The 27493-nt window shown below is 32.9% G+C and overlaps 4 protein-coding genes across 9 annotated transcripts; 1 reads left to right on the top strand and 3 right to left on the bottom strand.

Annotated features, from left to right (window-relative positions):
* Positions 1-2302: 2302 nt before the first annotated feature.
* Positions 2303-3385, bottom strand: LOC124919049 (non-specific lipid transfer protein GPI-anchored 11-like). Its single transcript, XM_047459168.1, has 3 exons — positions 2991-3385; positions 2876-2899; positions 2303-2792 (listed from the first exon to the last, which is right to left on the bottom strand). Exons 1-3 carry the CDS (start codon positions 3367-3369, stop codon positions 2560-2562), a joined length of 636 nt encoding a protein of 211 aa, XP_047315124.1. The 5' UTR covers positions 3370-3385; the 3' UTR covers positions 2303-2559.
* A 3-nt stretch (positions 3386-3388) lies between these two features.
* LOC124919048 (probable protein phosphatase 2C 62) lies at positions 3389-9536 on the bottom strand. Of its 3 annotated transcripts, XM_047459166.1 has the most exons (10): positions 9135-9535; positions 7467-8962; positions 6689-6957; positions 6448-6511; positions 5980-6064; positions 5502-5662; positions 5211-5354; positions 5002-5130; positions 4477-4667; positions 3389-3525 (listed from the first exon to the last, which is right to left on the bottom strand). In XM_047459166.1, the coding sequence occupies exons 1-9, from the start codon at positions 9346-9348 to the stop codon at positions 4500-4502; spliced, it is 2730 nt and encodes a 909-aa protein (XP_047315122.1). In that variant the 5' UTR covers positions 9349-9535; the 3' UTR covers positions 3389-3525; positions 4477-4499. The 3 variants fall into 3 exon arrangements, with proteins under 3 accessions (XP_047315122.1, XP_047315123.1, XP_047315121.1); XM_047459167.1 differs by lacking the exon at positions 3389-3525 and having other exon boundaries at positions 4409-4667; positions 5502-5593; positions 9135-9536; XM_047459165.1 differs by lacking the exon at positions 3389-3525 and having other exon boundaries at positions 4409-4667.
* A 3028-nt stretch (positions 9537-12564) lies between these two features.
* Positions 12565-13538, top strand: LOC124919051 (chlorophyll a-b binding protein CP24 10A, chloroplastic). The gene is made up of 2 exons (XM_047459173.1): positions 12565-12868; positions 12950-13538. Exons 1-2 carry the CDS (start codon positions 12642-12644, stop codon positions 13497-13499), a joined length of 777 nt encoding a protein of 258 aa, XP_047315129.1. The 5' UTR covers positions 12565-12641; the 3' UTR covers positions 13500-13538.
* A 127-nt stretch (positions 13539-13665) lies between these two features.
* Positions 13666-23876, bottom strand: LOC124919050 (regulator of nonsense transcripts UPF2). 4 transcript variants are annotated; one of them, XM_047459171.1, is made up of 18 exons: positions 23570-23876; positions 23139-23224; positions 22404-22491; positions 21644-21846; positions 20326-20670; positions 20015-20119; positions 19700-19827; positions 18584-18760; positions 18355-18436; positions 17555-17842; positions 17248-17445; positions 17073-17174; positions 16638-16889; positions 16273-16491; positions 15838-16008; positions 15503-15688; positions 14720-15187; positions 13666-14627 (listed from the first exon to the last, which is right to left on the bottom strand). In XM_047459171.1, exons 2-18 carry the CDS (start codon positions 23199-23201, stop codon positions 14118-14120), a joined length of 3585 nt encoding a protein of 1194 aa, XP_047315127.1. In that variant the 5' UTR covers positions 23202-23224; positions 23570-23876; the 3' UTR covers positions 13666-14117. The 4 variants fall into 4 exon arrangements, with proteins under 4 accessions (XP_047315127.1, XP_047315125.1, XP_047315128.1 ...); XM_047459169.1 differs by having other exon boundaries at positions 22404-22494; XM_047459172.1 differs by having other exon boundaries at positions 23139-23227.
* Positions 23877-27493: the final 3617 nt, after the last annotated feature.

The raw sequence follows: 27493 nt of genomic DNA on the forward strand, positions 1-27493 counted from the left end.
TGAACAAGACAATAGTGTTTGGTTGGTTTGATTATTCTGTTTAATTGGCTTGTTGTGTGCTCTTTCTTTCTTTTCCATGCATACATACTATTCTGTAATTCTATTCCTTATTGTTGTTTCTACTTTCTATTATATTCCTTGTGTTTAAAGAAAGAGTTTGTTGTTTACACCTGTGGGCTTCATAATTTGATAATGTAAAGATTGCATTTGTGATTTCACTTCTATTTACCAATATCTGAGTATTTAATCATTCTTCATGTATTATTATTAGTATTACTATTATATTTTTAAGAAACTAAGAATATCATTATATCAAATTATAAGGAAAATTGAATGAGAATGAAACTAATGGTTTGATTAAACAAAAAAATACATAAATTATGTTTAAATCAAGAATAAATATAATTAAAGTATAGTAGAAAACTAGAAATAGTAAAATCAACCCTTTAAATTAAAAAAAAAAAAAAAAAATAGAAACAACTACCCTTCAAATTAAAAATATATATATAATAGTTTAAATAAAAAATAAATAGTTAAGTTTTTTTTAACCAATGAAGTATAATAACAACCTGTTAAAAATTGAATTTTAGTTTATTATTATTATAAACTTCTATTTAAACAATAATTTTTTTTGTAATATGTAACTTTTATTATTAACCCTGAAATTGTTTTTAAATGAACTAAAACTATGTATAATTGGTCATCTTCATGGATTTTCACAAAAGTTTAGATTAATAAAATAGGATTAAAACAAACTATTAGAGCATAATTTTAAGAAATGTATTTATCACAATCAATTTACAATATCAATTAAACTTTATATTTTCTTTTATTCACAATCAATTTAAGAAATGATTTTCACAATGTATTTTTAAACCTTTTTTTTAATTAAGTATATCTATCACATTTGGTGATTTCCAAAACTAATAGTAATTCAATTTTGAAATGTCCTTCATTTTAAACTAATTTAATTTACTATTTAAATTCATTTTTTTATTTTTTTTTACATTTAACAATTTTAACTTATTATTAAATAATCTTAAATTTAATATTTTTATTTTAATATATATATATATATATTTATATAAATTTAATTATTATATTTAAATATATTTATTTATATATATATTTCATTTATTATTTTATATAATATAATAAATATTCATTTTCACTGTTCTCGTAAATAGTTAATAAATAATAATAAATTTAAAATTATTATTTTATATAATATAATAAATTTTAACTTATTATTAAATAATCTTAAATTTAATATTTTTATTTTAATATATATATATATATATAAATTTAATTATTATATTTTAATATATTTATTTATATATAAATATATTGATATATTTCATTTATTATTTTATATAATATAATAAATATTCATTTTCACTGTTCTCTTAGTAAATAGTTAATAAATAATAATAAATTTAAAATTATTATTTTATATAATATAATAAATATTCTTTGTACTGATATCCTAAATAATTAATAAATTATAATAAATTTAAAATATCTTAATCAAAATAATATAATGACAATATTCATACAAATATATTACAATAATATCATTTTAATAAGTTATAATAAAATTTTGATGTGAAAATATAACACAAGTACAAAATCTTTATGTTAAGATTGCTGTATAATAAATATTTTTGTTTATGTTTTCATTTTTTCCAAATAATTAATCTTTGTTTATGCTTCACTTTGGTCAATTGTGTTTTAGAGTGTTTTTGTGTTATTCTTACACTATTCTAATTTATATCATGGATCTTTTCACAACAAGTAAAAATTATATAAAATAATAATATATAATATATATATATATATATTAAAATATAATAATCAAATTTATAAAAATAATAATTTAAATATATATATATATGTAATGTATAAATAATTAAATTTGGGGTTTATAATTTATTTAATAATGATTTATAATTATTAAATGTTAAAAAACAATTTTTTTTAAAAAATAAATAAAAACTGAATTTAGGGAATGAATGTAAAGTTTAATCGCAAACAATGTTTGTTTGAAACCACTAATCATAATAATACAAAAAAAACACTTGATTCATAAATTAAAATATCAAAATATTCTTACTTTTCATTTATTTTTAAAAAATCTCAAATAACCTATGAAAGAAAGAGTGTTTTTCTTTAGATAAAGTCCTAAAAAAAAAATAATCAAGATCAAACAAACTCAAACTCTTGTATTAGTATAAGGATTACAATGATTGAAATTATTTTATAAATCATTATTATTATCGGAGATCATAAATAAAATGTGATAAAAAAAAAAAGTAGATTAATTAACTATGGAGTAACCAAAATCATGATAGCAATGAGTTTCATTCAAGAGTAAATATACCATTCATCATCATCATCCTCAACAAGTGTGTTATAACACCCAAAATATATATAGCATAAGAGATGGATCATCCTACAACTCTATATCTCACATGTTTCCTTCCTTCCCTCCCTCAAAACAAAACATGGAAGTAAGAAAACACAACAAAATTCAATTCATGCTTTGCAAAGGAGGAGTTCTCACAGAAGAAGAGACGATGATTGTAGTAGTAGCATTATTGCAGAGAGAATAACAACAACTAGTGATGATCCAGAGGAGAAAGAGAGTATTGTCGAACCTGAGCTTTTTCCTCCTCCTAGAGGCAGTTGGGTTGGGTTAACCTCGTTTGCCCCTGAAATTGGACTAGGAGCCTCAGCACCAGTAGCTGATGATGATGATGTTGATGGTCCAAGAGAACTATCAGGAGCCAACGCTGTACAAACAAACAAACAAACAAACAATCTCAATTTTCAAATAATCATTCATTACAATTTACAGCATCTAACAAACATATACCTGGAGCAAGAACGCCAACGCTAACTGCAGACAATTTGAAGAGATAGATAAATAAAACAAGAAAGAAATTGAAAGTGAGATCTAGAAGAATGATAAAAAAAATAAGAGTACTAACTATCGCAATTGGTGAGAGGTGGATGAGAGAGACGGCAGACATCGGGAAGAGTCATGGCCTTGGTAACATTCAAAGTGACTCCGAATTGAGCGCTGTTTCTGAAAGCGAAGCAGATACACTGAGCATTGTTTTTCAAAACAGTTTTGATACCTGAACAGCAAGTTCCTTGTGGTTTCTTATCGGTGCTTCCGGTGGAGACGTAAGACAAGCAATCGGCCATTTCCAGTACTAGATTAGTACAGTCGGACATCGGTGGTGGAGATTCAGGAGTACTTGCAGTGGCGGAGGACTGACCAACATTATTATTGCTCATCAGGAAGAAAACAGAGACAACGTACATTAGTAGAACGGGAACCGACTTCGACCTGATGATCTCCATTGCAAAAGGACGGAATGTAAGAAGAAGGAAAATGGAAGATGCTAGTCAGGGTTTCTATGGTGGGTGGGGGCTTCTTATACAGTTGAAGGAGACGAACGAACAAGAAAGGTAAAAGGGTTTCCTCGGGGGATGAGAGAGAGTTTGGCAACGAGAATCCTGCGTGTCATCGAAGCAACTTTATTAGTGTTCCTATTTGAATGCGGTTTTTTTTATTATTATAAAATATAAAAAAATATAAGAAGCTGTCCACGTTAGTGGGCCTTGTTTAAAATTTGAATTGTAATTTTTTTTATTTTTTTCATGGTTCAAGCGTTTTTTCATTTTTAATATATTATTTAAGTAAAAAAATTTATAAATATTACATTAAAAATTATTAAAAATCCCAAATAACTTACTATGACTTTTAAGATAAACCAGTAATAATAATTATAGAATTTGTGAATTATCTAATCAAGCATATACTTGTTCTCTTTAGAAATCTACAATATTAGGTAACTTGTTTGTGTTTTGTTCATAACTTTTCTTTATTTTTACTTTTTTATCCTGTCATGCTCATATGTTGTTTGATTTTAACAACTCTCATATGTCATGTTTATGTTATTTGGCTTAAACTATTCTTATAATTTGTATTATATATAAAATTTTAAAAATTAATGATAATAATTATATAAAAAAATTGACCAATAAATTTAATAAAAACACCTATTTTTTTTTTTTTTGTTTAAAAGCAAACAAAAACACCTAAAAAGAAATAATTTACAAACATATATAAAAAAAAAAAAAAAGTGTTTTCAAACGAGACCTAAAAACCTTGATTTGGAGAGAGAGACAGACATTAGATATAGTTGAATGTGGTCGGTCTTTCTTTCTTACAAAATAATAATAGTATTATCATGGGCAGCACATGGAAAGTCATTCTGTAGTGGAATTCCTACCATGTAAAAAATAAGTAGTAACCATCCGCTTTAAAATTATATTTTTATAATTTAATATTATTATTCTAATGAGTTATAATTTATCATGAACAGAACATAATAACAACAACAAGATTAATTTACTTACATGATTGACAGAAAAATAATTTTACATATTTTAGAGAGTACTTACAGTGCATGAGATGATGAATGATCTCATGATATGTTTGTTTTTACCAAAGATACAATTACGGTAACATCGTCCAGCTTTCCACCAGCATATTTTTCATACCCAGCTGCACGAGCTTCGTCTGCAAATGGACTCCTGCAAGTTACCGATTTCCCTACCTCTTGTGCCCTCAAGGCAAGGATTTCCGCTATTTCCTGTTAATAGTCATCGTAAAAGAACAACCAACTGATGAATGATGAAGACACAACAAATGGACCATAACTAGTAGGATACTAATATGTAATTATATAATGGCCATGATTTGTCAAATATTTATCATTAGTTGTGGTGTCCTAATAGAAGTTAAAGAAGGTATAGTATTTTCATGAGTAATAATAATAAATTGGTATTTTTATAGTTATATATACATCAGTATCTGGTATGTAAGTTGGCCGGTTAAAACGATTAACTGAGCCATGGGGTGTCGGTTCAACATATATATAACCGCCATCAATTCGGTCTAAGAAAAAAAGAAGAGAAAATTGGCACCTGGGGTTTTGATTGAGCTTGCAATGATTTGGAGATTATTGATTTAATCTCTTCCTCATAGACATTGTCAAACAGACCATCAGTTGCTGTAATAACCACATCACCATCATCCAGTTCAATCATGTCCTCCTGAAATCCATTATTACAAAGAGTAAATCAAAATATAGTGAGTTTCAGTCAACAATATTATGGTACAATAATTAACATACCTCTACAAATTTGAAGGGATTATCACCATTTCCAATCAGTAGAGGAAAGTTAAATTCATGATGCATTGGCAGAGACCTTTTATAGATGGAGTTATTTCTTATCACTATAATTCTCGAGTCTCCAATATTTGCCACACGAAGCACCTGCTGACACTTCTAAATCTTAAGTCCATAACTCCACAAAGAAGATAAAGCTTCATTATCAATTCAGGCAATTGGAGACAGATGATCCTTTGAATCTACTGTGACTAATTGTGCAGAATCAAAGCAAAACACAACTCTTAATCTTACCTGACCATCAAAGTGAGCTACCAAAATTGTTGATAATCCACGAGATGCTGATTCATTAACACTTCTCTTAATAACATCCACTGGACTAGTCCCTGAGTTATTTGAGGTTATATTTGCACATTTCTCCATCAATTCTCGGGCATAAATTCCTGGACTATTCCCTGAATTGTAGTACAATAAACTGAAAGTTCTTCACACAAAGAATTATACATATTGTTAAATAAGTAATAGACATAAGATTTTTAACCAGCTATGCTGCTGAACTTTTCTTTATTAATTTAGAAAAAAAAAAAACTAGCATAGGGTACCCTAAACCTCGGTTTCTCCTTCTATTATACTCATCTATGTCTAATTTCCCAGTAAATCATTACAATGTAAAACACAAAATCCTTTGGTCTCTTGCTTTGTCTTTATTTTTCTATCAATGTTATCATAAAGTACTCTCTTGAGGAAGATGGTGGAGAACAAAATAATGTACCTTCTATTGACCAATCACTGACTCCATCAGCCACACCAAACCAGCTCCCAGCTAAAAAATAAGCATCCTCTCCACCTGTCAATGCCTGGCATTTATTATTGCAGGATTACTTACCTATTCTACCACCACCCTTAATGAGAGTACCGTGAGTTACGAAAACAACGACTTCATAAACATTTTTTTACATTCATCATTACAGATTCTCTACAGGTATGCAAATCTTTGAGACGCCAAAAACAGAAGCTAGAATGGACCTTATGGGGAAATTAGAAGAATTGATTTTCTACACATTGTCTGATCATTGAGATTATTAGCATTAAAGCCCTTACATTATTTTAAAAAAAAAAGATCATTTGGTTAAAAGACACCTAGGGGCATCGAAAGTACTTAAGGCCCTTACATCTGTTGGAAAAAATGCATAATTATCTCCTTCTTGACAATGAAAAATATATTAATATGCTAAAATACCTTGGGATGTGGAAACAATGAAACACCACAATGTATAACATATGCCTCCCTTGGCATTTTCTCCCTGTTCACATGCAAAGAAGAAGAATTATCATCGCAAGACAAATGAGAGAATCAGTGTTACTCTTTCTGGCATCTATATCAGAAGTTGTACCATTTATTAAAAATCCAATATTTAATTTCCTAAGCTATATTTATGTTTTACAAGTAAACCATTAACAACTTCAATCAAATTGCTCACCTAGAGATCGTGGTCTGTTCTGATGATTCCACAAGATTGTTATTCTCCCCAGGAAAATCGGTTTCCTCTGTCTCAGTTTCAGCTGGAGCTATAAGGTCATTAGTCTGTTCACTAAAGTGGGTATCCACTGTCTCCCTTTTAAACAGTCCATATCCTAGAGATTCTACAAGATCAGTTTCTTCTGTTTTCACAAATTCTGCAGCATCCATTGGTCTAGTAGAACCATTGTTTTGGACATCAGCTGTTTCATTGGCAGCAGTGACATAGATCTACAAATAAAAAGTATGAGAGATCTCAACTTCTTGTTTTCACAAATAATTCACACATTACACCAGAAAAGAAATAATATAACAATGCACCAAGTGACTGAACTTCTATGAGTATTGAGCACATGTATTAATACTATTCTAGCAAATCAGCTAGCTAGCTAGCTATAAGAACATATTAGGAACTTCATCAGCAAAGAGATTTCCCCGACAACATACAGTTATGTATGAGGGTTTATTGCAAATAGTTAAGCGAGTTTCCTAAAATGTTTAATCTATATCTTCTATGAGACTATAGTCTATACATAAGCTACTGTTTCAGTTAACATATAGATAATTGTCTTCATCATTTCTGGGGCTAATCTAAAAGTTGTGATTGGCTCTACTTGAAGTTGGACATTCTTTTTTGAAACCGTGACTTTTTCCTTAAAAGAGGCCAACACAACATTCTTAGTGATACGATGACAGGATACTGGAAAGCAAGAAATACGGAAATAAAAATGGTACCTGACCTGTGACTGTTCATACTCTTTTGTTTCAAGTGACCCTTCTGGTTCATGACTAACTTCTTCAACAAGAATAGGTTGAGAAAGTAGTTCCTTTGTGTCAAGTAACTCTTCTGGAATGTCACTGCTAACTTCTTGATCAAACTGAGATTCAGCCCCAACAACCTTGAACTCTGGTGCAACCTCAATCGCTTTTGGTTCATGAATAACCTCTTCAACAAGAATAGGTTGAGAAGGTAGTTCCTCCATGTCAAGTAACAGAATAGGTTGAGAAAGTAGTTCCTTCGTGCCAAGTAACTCTTCTGGAATGTCACTGCTAGCTTCTTGATCAAACTCAGATTCAGCCCCAACTACCTTGGACTCTGGTGCAACCTCAATCGCTTTTGGTTCATGAATAACCTCTTCAACAAGAATAGGTTGAGAAAGTAGTTCATTTGTGTCAAGTAACTCGCCTGGCATGTCACCACTAACTTCTTGATCAAGCACAGATTGAGCCACAAGCACAACCCCTTCTGGTTCATGACTAACTTCTCGATCAAGCACTGATTCAGCCCCAACTACAACCCCTTCTGGTTCATGACTAATTTCTTCAACAAGAATAGGTTGAGAAAGCAGTAGTTCCTTTTTGTCAAGTAACTCTCCTGGCATGTCACCTCTAACTACTTGATCAAGCATGGATTCAGTCCCATCCACCTTGGATTCTGGTGCAACCTGAACCCCTTCTGGTTCATGACTAACTTCTTCAACAAGAATAGGTTGAGAAAGCAGTAGTTCCTTTGTGTCAAGTAATTCTCCTGGCATGCCACCTCTAACTTCTTGATCAAGCACGGATTCAGTCCCAACGACCTTGGATTCTGGTGCAACCTGAATAATGTTACTCAATCCAACAGCTTCTTCATTATCAAAGTTCAGGTTAGCATCCACCACAAGATCTTCTGATTGATGGACTTTTGTGGTATCATTATGGTTGATACTACTCTCTCCTGCACTACCACTCGGTAACTCGGAAATCAAAACACTTGACTTATTTAATGAAGGTGCACTTTCTCCTTTACTCCCTTCTTGAAGAATCTCTTGCAGTGCACTTCCACCCTTCTCTGTGTTACCATTTTCATCAAGCTGAGGAACATCATCATGTGCTACAGTTAAGTCATCTAAGTCATTCACAACAGCACTCTGCTCCTCATTTACTTGAAGACCAAGAACTACTTCAGTGCTACTTGAGTTACACACTGCAGAGGCAGAAACACATTGATGATCCTCGGAGCCAGAAGAACCATTTGTCTCAATATCAACCACTTCAGAAGCAGGTACTTCTCTTTCATGAGTAGTTTCTGTAACATCATTAGCAGATATTGTAGAGGCGTCTCTCGTGACATGCTTCTCTTGTTCTCCATCCAAAACCTTGAGGCTGTTCAGTTTTTTATCACTTTCCTCTCTGATTCTGCGACTCACCTCACTCGGATCACCAAACCGAAACAAAATGCTGCCATCAGAATTCTCTGTGCCAGCAATCATATTATATGTAAGATAAAAGTAAAGTCGATCTAGTCTTACTTAATAAAGTCCAGATAAAGCATTAAAAGCAAAGCGTAGATATATAAGATGAGTTTAACAATGTCTTAACTACAATTTTGCAATCGATCAAGTATAAAGTCAAGTAGATGATCTTACCAGAGGTAGAAATGACATCCAAAGCCGATGACGAGGATGTGGATTTAGCGGAGACAGCAAAACGATTCCTGGAACTTCTTCTAATTCTTGTAAGAGTGCGAGGAGAGTGAACTGGAAGAGTAGAGAAAGATTTGGAAGGTGATGGACATGGTATGAGGAGAGATAAAGCGTTAAAAGATCGAGAATCGATTAAGGTATGGAAAAATTCAGCCATAAATGCTGACAGGTTGAGACAGTCTCGCCTGATTATCACAGCGGCATTGCGATTGCATACTAAGGAAGGAAGGAAGGAAGCTTAGCGATTGAAGTTGCAGTTACAGCTAAAGGATGGATTTGTGTTGATGATGGAAGTAAGGTTAGAGAGAGAGGAGACGAAATTTGGACGATACAGTTGTGGATATTAGCAATTAGCAACTAACAACAAAACAAAACAAAACTGTATCTCACTTTTCTCCACATATAAAAATTTAGTAATACTAAAATTAAATTAGTTTATAATATAATTGTTAGGCGGACCCATTAGATGGTGCAGCCAAGCCCTCAAAATTCTAAGTCCATTTATTTCAAGGTTATGTTTTCATTAATCACTTATAATTATAAACTTATAAAATTAATATATTTTTTTTAAAAATTTAAGAGTTTAATTTAAAATAATATATAATAGGATAAAGACAATATACCTATCTTTTATAAAATAGACCATTTATCTCATATTTAAAAAATACATGTGTTTATCTCCAGTCAAATTTTCAGTGACCGACGCTAACGTGACAACTTTAAGTCAATAATAATTCATAACTCCAAAATTTTTTATTATTTTTTTGAAAATTCTAGTCAGAGACATTACTTTGTAAGTTCGTGTTACCTTTCACTGATAATTTAATAATTCTTTGAATATTATAATGGGTGATGACCCTAGCAATTTTAAACAAAAATTCATATAGTTTATATCATCTAGAAATTATTACAATTGGAACTATAAATGCGATCAAATATGAAATTATACTAACAAACACCTTTGACATACTCTAAATCTAGTTTCTTCCTTCTTATGAGTAGTTTTATGTCATCTTATTCATAATAAGCTAGTTTCTTTATTAGACCGTAATAACTTATTCTCTAGAATCTATAAAATAACATATAAATCAATAGGGTCAGATGCGACATCATTTGATCTTTCTTCTTCAAATTCGGTGAAGAACATATACTTAGTTCACACATTGAACTTGTTAATCTGAATTTTTTTTGGAAGAAATGATTGGGTAAGGAATTTGGGTGAGGGAATGACATGACGCAATTTAATTGACTAACAAAAATAAAATAATTTCTCTATTTTCTTCCTTTTCTCGCACTTTTTTCTTTTTTCAACCAATGAGGTGATATCACATGATTCCCTCTCTCATTTTCTCCTCTGTCACTCATCTTTTTTGTCACCGAAGGAGGTGAATTTTATGTCGCTTAGTGCTCTTAATAACGTTCTTTTTTGTGTTTGACTTTCATCTCCAGTCACATTCTTTTTCCTCATCTCCAAAACTGCAATCTTTTTTTCGACAACGAAAAATTTGCTATTTGTGAATTATAAGAATGAATAGATTAGACTACATGTTGGCATGTCAGTGCCGCCGATAACCAGAAATTTGGTCGGAGGCAACATAAGTAATTTTTGAATTCTTTTAAACACGAAATAAAATGTATATTTATAAAAATACAGGGTACTTAAGGTCTTTATCCCATATATAAATGTATAAAATTAATTTATAAAACAAATTATATTAGAAAAAATCATAATTATAAAACTAATTAAAATTATAAAATTTTAAGAATTTAATTATTAAAAAATTTAATGTAGAAAGATATTATAATCTTAATAGGATGAATAAAGAGTTATATATATATATATATATATATATATATATATATATATATATATATATATATATATATATATATATATATAAAAGTTAATTTAAAATTTAAATGTTAAATAATATGACAAGTTTAAAAAAAAAGTTTATAACAGAAAATATTAATAAATGTATAACTAATTGAGGGCGACTTAAAAAAAACTCAAACTTTTGAGTTCTGTAACGATAAATAATTGAGTAGAACAAACCAAATAAACCAATCAATTTGTGTTAAATAATTGTTTATCAAATATTTTGAGAAACAATAAAAATTATTATGGGTATGAGTTATTAAACAATGTCCAAAAATATCATGCTAACACACCTCATCATTTATTTATAGAGTAAAAATATGTTCTCTAAAGGTAAGATTAATTTCATTGAATCTTTATTAAATAAATGAAAAATAATTACTAATTCAACAATTACTTTATCTTCTTTATTGGTAATAATGAGACAAATACAAATTTAAAAATATATCACCAAAATAATCAGATGAAATAACAATAAACGATTTATCAACGATGGAGAGTATTATTTTTTATATATTTTCTTTTTGAAAAAAATGGCTTATTTGTCACTATTAAAACCCAAAAAAGGAAAAAAAAAAATGACACGAGTTCGTTTGTATCAATCTTGATAATCCCTAGATTTGATACTTCAAAAACAAATGAATCAATCCATAAGAACAAATGAGTAAACAAACATTACAAACACATCACAAAATTAAAGCGCCTCATACCAATCTAATTTTGTGACTTCTTTAAACTTGATTTTCTATTTCCGACTTAGTTCCCAAATCCTGGGTGTGATTAATATACGTCTCCACGTGTGAAATTGAGTGTGACCGTCAAAGATGATATCTCTCTAAACTTGATCTTCGGTTCTTCTAACTCTCGAGAAGACCCTAGCATTATCATTTGAATTATAAGAATTTGAAACGACAAATTCGATTCAACTAAATAAAATATTGAACCAAATAAATATAATACTAATTCAAATTTGAGTTATGAAAAAAACTAAAAAAATTTCTAATATACTAAAATAAAGTCATCAAAAAGAGATTAAAATAATTTTTCACCTAATGAATAAAAAAAAAATAGAAGTCTTCCATGACTAATCATACAATTAGATAATATTTTTTTGTTTCTAATATATATATATAATACAATGGATGTACAAATAACTCACAATTTTATTTTATTTTTAATTCAAGAAATTAGTTAAAATTAAAAAAATAAAATCTCCTAACTGATTTATGGGGGGGCCATGAGAACTTATGGTGCATCCAAAAGAATTTCATGAAGAAGCAAAATAAATAAATTAAAAATGAGAATGGGCAAGGATTAATGGATGAAAGTGTAAGTCCACGTGGTTGGTGAAGATGAAATAATGATGATGAATGTTATAATCTCATTGGTCAGAAATCTATCCTAACAGAGCCTAGAGATCTCATTGCCAGATTTCACTCGTCCCCACTTGGCTACACTGCACCATACAGATATAGAGAGAACCGCATTATAATATATCAAGTAAACAAACCAAACAGAAGAAGTAGAAGAACAACAATATTATCATTCAAAGCTACCTTTCTTATCAATCTATGGCTGCAACCTCAGCTCCAGTTTTGAACGGGCTAAACTCTCCTTTCCTATCAGGTGGAAAGAGGAGCCAAACCCTCTTCTCTGCAGCTCACGTTTCAACCAGACTTCCCGCCGGAGCTCAGAAGAGGTTCATTGTTGTCGCCGCCGCTGCTACTTCCAAGAAATCTTGGATTCCCGGTGTTACATTTGGCGGCAACTTAGTCGACCCCGAATGGCTCGACGGCTCGTAAGTCTAGCTAGCAACATTTTCTTTTATTCTTTTTCAAAAAAAAAAAAAGTTTAATATTTGTTTTGTATTGTATTTTAGTCTACCAGGAGATTTCGGGTTTGACCCACTAGGATTAGGCAAGGATCCGGCATTTCTAAAGTGGTACCGAGAAGCAGAGTTGATCCACGGAAGATGGGCAATGGCTGCAGTGTTGGGTATTTTCGTGGGTCAGGCATGGAGTGGAGTCCCCTGGTTCGAGGCCGGGGCACAGCCAGGAGCTGTGGCCCCGTTCTCGTTTGGGACTCTTCTCGGTACTCAACTTCTTCTCATGGGATGGGTTGAGAGCAAGAGATGGGTTGATTTCTTCAACCCTGATTCCCAATCAGTTGAATGGGCTACACCGTGGTCGAGGACGGCCGAAAACTTTGCAAACTTTACCGGGGAACAGGGTTACCCAGGTGGCAAGTTTTTCGACCCGTTAGCTTTAGCTGGAACTCTTAAGGATGGAGTTTACATTCCTGATACGGATAAGTTGGAGAGATTGAAGCTGGCTGAGATTAAACATTCGAGGCTTGCAATGTTGGCTATGTTGATCTTTTATTTTGAAGCTGGACAAGGGAAAACACCCCTTGGAGCTCTAGGCTTGTAAAACCTGATTTGTTATTATTATTATTAACTATCGAGCTACTACATAAATGTATATTTATTTTAATAATATTATTATTATTATCAGACTTCAATGTGAACAACTTTTGTTTAGCATATATGATTAATTCATTCTCATTTCAAATTGAAAGCCTAAATGTCATATGATAAAAGCACATTGTAGGTATCACAATAATATAAAGCATAAATGTGTTGGCAACATAAACTATAACTCCTCTCATAATAAGAAGCATATTTTATGAACAATCACCTCCTCCTCTATACACAAACTTGAACATGGTTAACTCTACTATCACCCGAGAATCTATCGCTGAGTCAGTCATTTCATAGGGCACAAACATGACCACACTCTCCATCCGAGTTGCATTAATCATCTAGGGTTTATACCAACCATCCCAACCCAAACTGATTTACTCATCATACTATATGAAAGTTGACTATTACCAGAGTTATAATAAGCACACTATTCAAAGGTCTCACTCACTTGGGGTATACCTGAAAAGAACACATTGTGTTCTAGGGTTTATGACGTCAAGCAAACCGTATGTCGTCGGACAAACGCTCTTTTTATACCAAACTTTATCGTTAAATGAGCCAATTTTCACCTCCTCCTACTATAATAACCTCCTCCACCGCCACCCCAATGATACTGAGGATATCGATGGCGGGTTCCACTGCCTCTCCCATGTCCCTCCCCACCCCATGAAGGATTGCCGCCGCCTCTGCCTCCTCCCCTGCCACCACTTGCGCCGCTGCTTTGCGTCCAGCCTGCGGACTGTGCTCCTGACAAACCGTTAAGCTCCTCCTCTTCCCTATCGTTGTATTCAAGTACCAATCGCTTTATGTCCTGTTTCTCCTCTAGCTCTGCTGCTTCTTTCTGTTTCGTACTCTGAACTAGGGAGCAATCGCGAGGAATAAACATTTGTCTCGTCTGTTGCTTGCTTCCTCGTTTCACTAGAACTTTCACTTGGATTTCCTTACTTTCTCCTGATTCCTCCTCTAATGTCTCGTCGCCATTTTCAGCTTTAGAGCTTTCGAAAACGTGCATCGGTATCATCATGTTTAAGGTCGGTCGGGCACGGATTTCTAGCTTCCGTGAATCCAAACTCTCCTGTAGTGTTAAAAACAAACCTTGAGATTCAGTTCATAACACTACTACCATTCATCAAAAAACCTACATCAGTACAAATCAAGGTTTTTTACCTGCATGAGAGCTTTAAGTTCTTTCTCAAACTCAGCTTCTTCTTGAGGATCAACCTCAGTTACTTTTGGCCTTACATGAACTTCATCATCCTCATCAGATGCAGGGACGCGCCCATCATAATCATCCTCGCTCTCATAGTCATCATCGCGATTATCATCTTCCAAATCGTCGTCATCATTCCTCTCAAGATCCACCGACCCACTCCCTGAATCGGTATCACTCTCACCACCTATGACCTCGTGAACCCCGCCACCATTTTGCTGGATACCATTTGCAAGGCTCTTTCCATTCGTTGAAATACTGCTAGACGCACTTCTTGAAGATTTTTCGCTGTCCAAGTGTTTCTCATTGCTAGATTTATCTATTGAAGCGGTGTGTTCATGCTCCTCGAGTTCAATTAAAGCAGTATTAACTTCTTCAATGGATGAGTGGCGGGTCATGTTGGGCCTTAAATCAGCAAACAGGTCCTGCAAGTATCTCAAAACTTCAGCCCACACTCTAGAGAGAAAAAGATCCACAAATTAAGACTAGCAATTGTAAGACTAATTGGAAGAAATCTGAAAATGTTGAAATATAGATCCATGTAAAACAAATTAAAATATAAACAAGAGCTTAAACGAATCGAGGAAATAACCCAAGTCCTTAGTTGAGAGTTTATTGCCCCATTGCAGCAGCTAAAACCTACTGGCTATCCAAATCCCACCCAAGATCGACAAGGCCAAAAACACACTTAATTTATTTCTTACAAGACTGAAGAAAGGAAAGGTTTTAAGACAACAGACCTGTAGGTCAAATTCAATATCCAGTGGAACTGCACCCTTAGTCAGAATGTATCTTTGGAAATGAATTAGGAATTTATCAAGCTTCCTCTTTGAAGACCCTCGATCAAAATAGTGGCCACAGGTTTCGAGAAGTGTAATTATCATCCTGATGCGAAAACAGTCTTCAGGTGGATCCAGCACATCTTGCTGATAACACAAAACCCCAGAAATATTGTAAAGAACAAACTTGAAAGAATCTTCATCTAGTAGCTAAGCTATTTGAGTTACAGTAGATGTCCATGACCAAATACACATGCATTAAATGTATAGTAATAATGATAAAAAAAAAAGTATACCTCTGAACTCCCATGGCCAAACATGAGAATCAAATAAAGTGTATCAAAAATGACAGATGATTCTAATTGTTCGTAACTGTATAGCTCCCCCAAGAATCGCATATGCGCAATTCGACGCTGCTGCATCCCATAGTCATTCAATTCCAACCCCACCCTAATTTCTTCCAAAACCTGGAGTAGAAGTAGTTGATATTATCAAGACATGACAGAGTTACAATCATCAGATGGCGAGCAATAAACAAACAGTAACAGTTCTCTTAATAACACGCAAGTAATAATGACTTAGAATGCAGAACAAAATGAGAACAAAGCTTGAAGCATACATTTTCAGTGAGTATACTACACAAGGATCCTTCACATACTCTTTGCAATATTCAATGAAAGAGGACGACCTTAAATTGATGCATACCCATATGCATTCATAGTTCAACTCACCTCATCAACAACAGCAACTGCAAAGTCATCATGATAGCGGCTCAACCCAGCAGTGAGAGAAGCAATCAAGTGAATCTGACCATATTTTCCTTTATGAACCTTCAAAAAGGACTTCAAGAGGTAGGAATCACATTCATTCCAAGGCAATTTACGGAGTTGTCTTAGCACATGCTCAATTGAAGATTTATCCAGATCTGAGAAAAGAAGCTTCCTTATATACTGCAAATTTTGGAACAGAAAATGTTTATTACCAGTCCAAATATCCTGAGATTTCATGTTATAAACTTATAATACCAAAAAAAATGCTAAAGATAGGAGAGTAATGATACTCATTTTGCAGGTTAGAGAAATTACAAAATTACTACCTGATGTAAAGGAGGGCGGACTTTAGAAACCCTTGCTGATCGTTCAGGTGGTTTGCAGAGATAATAAGCATTTTCTACAAGAGTGCTGTGATGAGGATCCAGATTCTTGACATTTTTCAACCGCATCAAAATTTCCAACATATTGGCCATTCGCACAGAAGTTTCAGGAGATCGATAGAGAAATCGTCCGCAGGTCTCAAGGAGATTACATGCAACATCTATGTTATGATGCGAAAAATCATCCAAACAAGTCTGTAAAGGGAATATTACGCTGAATGTGAGAAAACGGATAAGATGAACAAGTACTTTAAAGCATTAAAATGAACTTTTATGTAACATAATTATCAGGAAACAGGATAAATGTGGGAAAATTAATGAAAGCTGCAGTTCCAAGAAATTAAAATAAAGATGAGACCATGTACATTTTTCACTTACCTTCAAACAACCGAACACTAATCCAGGTGAAGCAATTTTGAATTTGCAGAGCTCCCCAATAAAGCGAATATTACGTATTTTTGTTTCAATATTCATTTGATCCTAGCAAAATAAAATTTTAATTTCAGTGTAACCAAAATTTTCAAAGAAGAAAGCAATAAACTACTAAACAAACCTTCTTATTTATCAGAGAGTTGAACTCTTCCTCCAGCAGCTGTAAGAGCATGGAAGAAACATCTTTTATACAAGTGGATAGTGTGGCAACCATACGAGAGTAGTACGGAAGCAGTTCAAGAGATGTCCTGGGAACATTGAACAAGGCTCTCACAAGCTTTTTTCTGCTTGATTTTGAATTCAAATAACAAAATTCCACCTGGAAAATAGAAAATGCATATTTACCAAAATTTTCACGAACAAACTAGACGTATTCACAGTAGAAAAATTATATAAAGTGAAAAGACACGGCTGGAACAGATGGTTACAGTTAATTGATCAATTAGATCCCGGCTCACACATCCTGGAAGCCTCTGCAACATACCATCCAAATTTGTCCCCTCTAGTCCTTTAAGTTTCTCCTTTTCATTTTCTATTTTTCTTTCAGCATCTTTGTCTTTTCCTTTGTCTTTTTCAGGATCCTTACACTTTTCCTTTTCTTTTGCATCTTTGTCTTTGGCTTTCTCATTGTTCCCCTCCTGAACAACTGCAGCTTCACGGGAAGCCTCTACAGGTTCTTGGCTAACGCTCTGACTTTGGTCTGGCTCATGTGAATCCTATATGTATAAATATAGAAGTTAACAGAATAAAATCAAAAGTCACTCGGATATTACACTATACATATTTTTCATTATTTATAGACGTTAGGTGGCAGCAATAAGTGGAGCAGAAAAAAAAGCAGATTAGAATGAAATATCAAATCTACCTTGATCAGGTTCAACATCATAAAATCTCATTCAAACAACCAAACCTTGCAGATATCTTATCTGTATGGCCAGGTAGTGACAATTTTAACATCTCACATACATATCACACTGCTAGGTAGATTGCAAACAGAAATTGCAAGCTGTGTTCAGAAAACAATTATGACACGGTTTAAATGGATGCCACTAATTTATCATTCGCATCACTGTAATATGGGTCAAAACTTTAGGATAGAATGTTTAAAATGGTATTGCAGGTACACTCCATGTATTTATTACACACAAAGAAATATTATGATACAAGTATATGACATCAATGATAATTAGTTGTTGGAGCCTAAATAAAATAGAAATGAGTTCCTTACAGATGGTTGCTCTTGTGACTTTGGAGAATGGTCATTAGCCTTGGGTTCTGCTTCTCCCAAAAGCACAGCTGGAACAAAAGCTCTGATATAGAATAAAATAAGCGCTTAATGACTCAACATTGTAGCTTAAAAACTCATTAGAAGAAAGCAACAAGAGAAAATCATCCTGCAACTCCTTGTTCAAGAAAAAGGCAATAAACATTAGGCATAACAATCTGATGGCACAAACCTAAGGTCAGGCAAGCTTTCATAAAATGCTTTGGTATCTTCATCATCCCAGATTGCTTCAAGAACTGAAGAATCTTTCCCAGAATTTGGTAATGATGATTCCCCCCCAGTAGTAACCCTGGTTGTGTGGCCATCCTCTGGCATTACTGGAGGTTCCATGTCAAGAGCTTCTGCTAATCTGAAACAAACAATATTTTGGGGTGGGGTAGGGAGTTAACAGTGTGAAAGCATGATTAGTATAGTTCTTTTAGATTGAAGAATCTCGTGAATCCATAAAGCACAGTTGGAAAGAATACAAGGGGAAGAACAAATGGATAACCAACAGGAAAGTGAAAGTGCACAGCCTGATTGGACTTCACAATTAAAAGAAGGAATGTTGACATTAGTTAGGAAACCCAATCAATGATCAAACAAATAAAGTAGCTTATATATGTTATTCACAATGATTGATTCTTCCAGAGAGATTTCTCATATTGTTATTAGCAGTAATCTAATACTTGCTGAGTATGATAAAATCTCATTTAAACACTTGTTTGCAAATATAAATTTGGATTTAATCTAAAATTCTTTTACAAATTAATATTATTTTAATCATCTTTTTTTTCAAAAAAATGGATGAACCTTTGATTAATAAATTTTTAATTACTTAATTATAGAATGTGCAGTCCAAAACCATATTTTATTTTTAAAAATTACATTTCTTTTTTATTTAATAATTTATAAATATTTTAACATATAAAAAATAATCCAAAACAAACAACTAAGAACAAAGTTAGTAACAACTTCCAGAACAAAATTCTTGATAGGAAATAATTGTTTCTAACGAAAATGAAGGCTTCACAACAGTCACAATAGTGGCAGGACAAAATATTTGTCAGGAGACAAAAAGAAAGGTAAAAAGAGGAATACTGGGTCAAAAAAGAGAGTTGTAATCAGTTTAAAAGAAAAATACTTAATCAAATGCTGCACATATTCAGATTAAGAGGTCAATCATAACCTGGTTCCAAAGGATTCACCATGGACTATAAAATGAAATTAAAGTGTTGTGCATATGAAGAAAAGCATAACAACTAGTAGCCAATATCTTTTAGAAGTGGAACGCAATTTAATAACTTACGCTGATACACCTCGATGCAGATGATCATAAGCTCGTCGCAACTTCTCATACGTTGATGCATTTTCGTCATTTAATTCACCTTTGGCATTTAGAATCTTGGCATTTTCTTGCTCCATTTGGCGAAGTGACTTGAAGTCAAAGTGAAAGAAAAAATATTACATCAATAGCAGCAGTTGAATGGATATTTTATATACGGAAGGTAGATGAGGTAAACCTATTCGACAATTAATGGATCTGCATTACATAAGAAGCATTTCTAATAGTACTCATTACTAGAACTAACATAGAAACCACTTAATAAAATCGATGCCTTACAGCGTGCTCTGACTGAAGAAGTTCTGCAGCAGAATCATGATATGAATGAAATGCCTTCCTGAAAAATTTCTTCTGATCTGCTGTGATATTAAGGTCCTTGGAAAACTGAAATAACAGAATATGAACACAAGGAAAGAAATGAAACATGTGAATATAGGGTACTACAAAGCTGTGAGCCTAATAATTCACTAGAAATAATAAGTATGCAACTTAAGTTCAGTGGCTAAGAGCCACTTGTAACTATTTAAGTATGGGATGAGACATCAAACTGCTCACTTAAACAGATGAGTTAAGACAAGTTTTTCAGTCACCTCATCAAGTACTTGTTGTCCTGACAGTGGAAGTCCAAGGAAGGTTCTCCCTTGTCGAGCAAAGCTGGCAAGAAGAGACAGATTCGTCTGTGTTGCCTCACGGTCCTTAAAATACTCCATACTGGTAAGATCCTTGATGATATTAACAAAAATACTACAATCGTCTATTACTCTAACAAAGTACAGCTCCAGGAGGAGCTTTAATGTGCTACGCTTCTTCATCGCTCTTAAGTTCTTGTCTGCCTCCAAATCATCACTAGATTTTCCAGGAAAGAAGATTTTCAGCAGGCACTGAACCAAACTTGGTGAGAAATCCTTGTACCTTTGATGAAGCAGCGAACAAATCTACAAAGGAGAAGAAAGGATAACAAACATTACCAAAAGGGGGGCACAAAAGATAATGTATGTGGAATTGCAAAATAGAAACACAAAACTGCTAAATCCATTCACATGTCTCGAGTTTCTACATCTCATGTGGTCCAACAAATCAAGGTCCAGGTAAAAAGTGTAAAGTCATCCACCTAACACTAGACATGTTGAATGGTAAGAGACATGTAAGATGAATAAAAACCCAACAAACTGAAAGAACTAGTTAGGACTGGTATGTGACTCAGCATGTCAGATGACTACAATAGCTTAGCACTTTCCCAGTCCATATGACCATAATAACTCTCTAAAATCCACTATAGAATCAGCTGCTTCAAGTTGAATTGTGTGGTTGAAGGGTATAAAACGGATGATAATAAACTATTCATGTTTGTTGATATTTTTTTAAAAGGAATACACTGACAAAAGGAAACAACATATATGCAGTAACATTTCTCGGCGGTCCATTAGTGCAGCAGAGCGTGGCTGAAAACCATAAAGAAAAATAACAAAAATGCTTTATTGAATAACATGAGCATTCAGTTGCTGGACATATATTTTAGAGAAATCTAGGATGCAATTATCAAACAAGATAAAATGCAAACAAAATTCAAATGGACTCAACCACTCTAAGATTTATTCTACATCAGAATGATTAAAAACCCCAAGGACCATAGGAACTTTTAATAGTTTGAGATCATGACTAGTTGTTCAAAGGCAAGTTTTTTTCCAAGGAACCATGGGCTTTAAGGATTATCTATAACAGAAATTAAGCATTTCAAGCTTATATAAGCCAACACTGGCCTTAAACAAAAAGGACAAAATATTCTCCTACACTCACTAAAATATCTCAAAAGTAATGTTATGCACAATACACAGTAAGCTTCTGTTTCATAAGAGAATGAGTTACTACAGCTGCAAACTACCATAACATACTTATTTATCTAATCACCTGAACAGCAGCTTGAATATCAGAAGACCGTAGCTTTGCCTCACTGATGGCTGTCACTGCTTCAGTAACAAATTTGCTCAAGTTGACATTTCTCAACTCATCCATCAAACTGTCTCGCTGTTCTTCATTAATCTGCTTAAGTTTCTTAATAACTGCTGTATTGCGTTTTATGCTGGAATCTAACGTCCGAAGAAAAATGCTGTCTGTAATTAGTCAACACAACAACCACATCAATATAATATACTTTAGATTCTAAAAACACAATTAGCAGAAAACATTGAACAAGTTACAATAACTAAACTTCATAGATAGTTTCATATTTTTCATTTGTTAGAGTAAAGAAGGTTCGAGTAGAAGAAAAATTATAGTACGCTTTATTTTATTCAATAAAATCAGAAAGATCCCATGCACCTATTACCAATGAGATATGATGGAGAGATATTAATGTCGCTATTGGGAAGGTGAATAAACAATAAGCATGGAGTAAAAAAGTCATTGTAATCGTGAAAAGACCAAATCACATCTTCAAGAACACTACAACACCTGGAAAAAACTTATCAAATACCATCTTCTTAAACACAATTAGAGGCTAAAACTTGCAAGAAAGGCTACAAGAACCAAAGAAATAGTTCAGTGGTTCATTTTGTGGCCTTTCGTGCAAGTTACTTAAATTCATAGCCATAAACATTCCAAGGAAATACCAATACCGCAGGACAATACAACAATATGTAATTCATAATAACATTTTGAAATATCTAACCAGGTCTTTCAGGATTCAAGTTACTTTGGCGAAGAGCAATCTTAGCCTCCACTAATTTTTTTAATTCTTCATGACGTGCAGCTGTTTCCTGCTATTGAAAACAGAAGGAAAAAAATCTTGTGTAAAGAAAAAATGCTCTAAATTTTAATAATGAAGAATATTACAACTACTTCTCAATCCATGAAAAGTAAAAGGAGCAAAAATCCATTGCAGAAAAGACTGTAATGTTTCTTAGTACTATTATTGATTACTAAAAAGAAGCAGAACATCAATCATGTGTAAGAATTTCAGTATCAGGCTAAAAAGGGGACATAGATGTAAAATAAACCAAAGAAACATGTACATCCCCAGTATTATATAACTTTGACCCTTAGAAACCCAACTCGAACTTAACTAAACTTAGTCATGCACAAAAACCAGAAGTAGAAGTCTAGGTGCATCAAACTGTAGAAATAAAATTTTCAAAACTCATATTAGACTTAACAGTTCTGCAGCATCTTTCTATATTATAGGAGAATGATATATGTGAAAGTAAATTACAATTTCATGATACCATCCTAGTGGTGCAAATTATTATGCATGATGTGCAATAGTGCAAGTGGATGATCTGAGAAAAAGCAATGACAAATGGCAAATAAAATTTCACCTGGCAACATAATTCGACATCAATTGATAACAACCAACAAAGACATGTCAGAAACATTATTCATACATATATAAATCTACTGAACTTACTTCACCATCTTGCTTGGCCTGATTCTCACTACCAGCACGACTTTCATCCTCAGGTTGATCCATTGCTAGATAATAATCAGCTGTTACTGCTAGAATAACAAATTGAAGAAATGATCAGCAAGTCTTTCTTTTCAAATAACTATGAGGAAATTAAGGAGAAAATTATCCTAGAATAGCTAATCATGAAAAGGCATAACATACAACCCAAAAAACAGAGAAAATGGTACACTCAATCAAACTGCCTATAAATTAATTTAAGAGAAATGTGCAAGTGCAAAATGTGGAAAAAGAATGGTACTATCTGAACTTATTCTTTCCATAATTAATAAATTACATGTCAGACAAACAATCACTCCTAATCCAAAAATACAATTATCAGAGTTTCTGTTGAAATTGGTGATTCCTGCGGCTATTTAGAAATAGACACTTACACCAAAGAAATGCGACATCAGCAGTATGCAATAATTCAAATGTCGGGCGATGGTTCCAGCACGAACGGAAATAGCTGACGGTCCCTTCGTGATTGATGTTGCACTGTGGTCTGAAGCAGGGACGACAATTAGAAGAGGTCTGAGATTGTTACAAATGGAACGAGTGAGGGCGCAAGCGAAGGTGAGAGACTGTTAAATCTTTGGATCGCGGCTGATTAACGAACTCAAAGGAGCAAAGATGAAGATCGTGTTGAAGAAGAAGAAGCGACAGCCCCAAATCCTAGGGTTCGCGATTTTATTAATCTGAAACACTACAAAATGTAGAGGGAGGGGTATTCCAGTTTATAGTTTATACTGGGGATAATATATATTGCATCCTATATTATTTCATTCCTTATAAAGAAACCCTTATACTAATTTATTTTGAAATAAAGACATTAAATGTTTTTTATATATTCAAGAACTGGATTTGAAATTAAAATTGATTAATTGAGTGAACATAATGTAATTTTATAATCTCTAATTCTAACATTTTTTTTATAATTATAATTTCATTTTAAACATAAGATCGACATCCTCAAAATTTCCAATCTCAGGCCATCCATAAATCATGATCATTGTCATGAAAACTTAGTTCATTTTTTTGTTGGAGAAATTCTACCAAGTGGATACTGCATTGATTTGATCGTGAGCTGGGTGAGACACAAAACCGAATGTCTGTATTCAAAGGGTCTAGAGCGGGTCTCATAACGCATTTCAACGCGAATGAATAAAAAGTTGATCATCGACTTCGAAAGGAGTCAAACCTGATTTTTCATTCACACTTCACTTCATGTGTGTGCTAGTGAGACATAAAATCAATTGTTTGTCTTAGAAAGAGTCTAAATTTGGTCTCATTATGTATGCCCACATGAACGAATTATCTAGATGAAGGATACAGTTGAATTTTATTTATAAATGTTATCTAAGGTGGAATCCGCGTGAGGACAGGATCCAGAAATTCGCATTAGGTGACATAAATTTTATATAAAAAATTATATATTGAAAAAGACATTATTACCTAAGTTAAACTATACCGATTTTAACTTTTATAATAAAATCTATATATATTTTTAGATAAATCTCATTTAATATAGAGTACTAAAAAGTCAAAAAAAAAAAATCATCCACTATTATTTTACAAATTTTCGTCTTCACATTTTTACTATTGAAAATGTTTACTCTGTAGTATTAAAACTAAATAAATATTTTATTAAAAAGTATATAAAAATTATAAAAACATTAAATAATGTTAAAATTCTCAAAATTTCCAACATAATAAAATTAAATCAGTTATAAATATAAAATTAACTAATACCTAAATTATATGGATATTAGAGAAGAGACTGAGAAGAAAAAAAATTAAAATTATATCTCTTGTGAGGATTAAAAAAGTAAATATAAAAATTTAAATAAAAATAATTAAATAATACAAAATTAGTAGAATATTAAATAAGTAAAATAAAATTTAAGATAATTATCTAAATAAATTAAAATAAAATGAGAAGATAATTAAAGACTTTTATATATATATAAAAAGCAGGGATATAGGATTTATAATTTTATTATATATAAAAAAAATTAAAAAGCCCTTGAGTGCATACGTCCTGTTTCAACGGGGAATTTGAGTAAATGATCTAAAAAATGGAGGTATTTGAGGTGGTGGCAAAATATAATTTTAATTGCGTTTGTGGTCTTTTATTTTTTTTTGACGAAATTGCCCTTTTCGCGAAACACGAAAGGACTTAGCGTTTCGCGAAGTGGATTAGGTTTAGTATAAATACTGTAATTTTTTCATTTCTTTTCTCTCTCTACTCTTGTTTCTCTTTGACGGCGACGGCGACCGCTACGGCGATGACGGCGGCGGGAACACATCATACAGATAAGAAAACTCTAACTCTAAATCGATTTATCTTCATTTCAAACTCTAACCCTAAATCGATTTATCTTCATTTGAAAACCCTAACCCTAAATCGATTTATCTTCATTTAAAAACTCTAAATCAATTTATGTTTATCTTCAAAATCGATTTAAGATGTTCTTATTGTTCATATTGGTTTTACTATCGTTGTTCATATTGTCGATGATGACATTTACAGATAATCTCGTCGATATGGGTTCTGTTTTAAGGAAGATTCACTTATCGTTTCGCGAAGTATTTCGCGTTTCGATAAGTATTTCGCGTTTCGTTAAGTACTTCGCGTCTCGCTAAGTGCTTCGCGTTATGCGAAGCGGCACAGTTGGCACGCGAAACGACACAGATGACACGCGAAACGGCACGGACGGCACGCGAAACGGCACGGTCGGCACGCGAAACGGCACAGTCGGCACCCATAACTTCTTTTTTGTAACTTGTAATAATAATTTCTGACATTATGTTATGTTTAATTCATGATAAATTTGTATTTATTTGGTTAAATTTTCAAAAAAATTCAATTTTGTTGCTGACTATTATTATAATATTGAATTTTTTGTTATAATATTGAATTTTGTTGATTATTGCATCGGCTTATGAGGATTCCATCCGGTCAAGCTATTATGTGGGGTGGCTGATTAAGTCATGAGATTCTACGAGGAAGTATATGTAAAACGCGACGCTGTAGACACCGCTTGGTTAAGTAATTCATTGAGACCCGATGTTAGAACAAAAAATCAGCTCTTTCTTTGGTATAATAGTTGGTTATTTGTATTCATTATTGATTTTGATTGAGATATATGCAGAGCAAAATGCTTGAGATTCAATTTTTATTCAAATAATGTTGTATTCTCCAATTGATATTTTGGACTATTTTTAATCATTCTTGCTCTATTGTTGTAATAACTAATGTTTTTTGAACTACTCAATTGGTTCTTTCAATTTGATAACACAAACTGAAAATTCAATATTACAATAATAGCCAGCATCAAAATTGAATTTGAATTTATTTGAAAATTTAACCAAATAAATACAAATTTATCATGAGTTAAACAAAACAGAATGTCATAAATTATTATTACAAGTTACAAAAAAAAGAAGTTATGGGTGACTGTGCCGTTTCACGTGCCGATTCGCGTGCCGTAACGCGAAGCACTTAGCGAAATGCGAAACACTTAACGAAACGCGAAGTACTTCGCGAGCCGACCGTGCCGCTTCACGTGCCGTCCGTGCCATTTCGCGTGCCGTCCTTGCCGACAGTGTCGACTCACGTAACGCGGAGCACTTAGCGAAACGCGAAGCACTTAACGAAACGCGAAGTGCTTCGCGAGCCGACCGTGTCGCTTCGCGTGTCGTCCGTTTCGCGTGTCATCCTTGCCGACTGTGCCGACTCGCGTAACGCGAAGCACTTAGCGAAACGCGAAACACTTAACGAAACGCAAAGTACTTTGCGAAACGATAAGTGAATCTTCCTTGAAACAGAACCCATATCGACGAGATTATCTGCAAATTTCATCATTGACAATATGAACAATGATAGTAAAACCAATATTAACCAATATGAACAATAAGAACATCTTAAATCGATTTTGAAGATAAACATAAATTGATTTAGGTTTTCAAATGAAGATAAATCGATTTAGGGTTAGGGTTTAAAATGAAGATAAATTGATTTAGGGTTAGAGTTTTCTTATCTGTATGATGTGTTCCCCGCCGTCGTCGTCGCCGTAGCAATCGTCGTCGTCGTCAAAGAGAGAACAAGAGTAGAGAGAGAAAAGAAATGAAGGAAATGAAAAAATTACAGTATTTGTACTAAACCTAATCTACTTCGCGAAACGCTAAGTTCCTTCGCGTTTCGCGAAAAGGACAATTTCGTCAAAAAAAATAAAAGACCAATCTTGCCACCACCTCAAATACCTCAATCTTTGAGGTCATTTACTCAAATTTTCCGTTCCAACGACTCAATTCTA

The sequence above is a fragment of the Impatiens glandulifera genome, chromosome 1, assembly GCF_907164915.1.
Source record: "Impatiens glandulifera chromosome 1, dImpGla2.1, whole genome shotgun sequence".
NCBI lineage: Eukaryota > Viridiplantae > Streptophyta > Magnoliopsida > Ericales > Balsaminaceae > Impatiens > Impatiens glandulifera.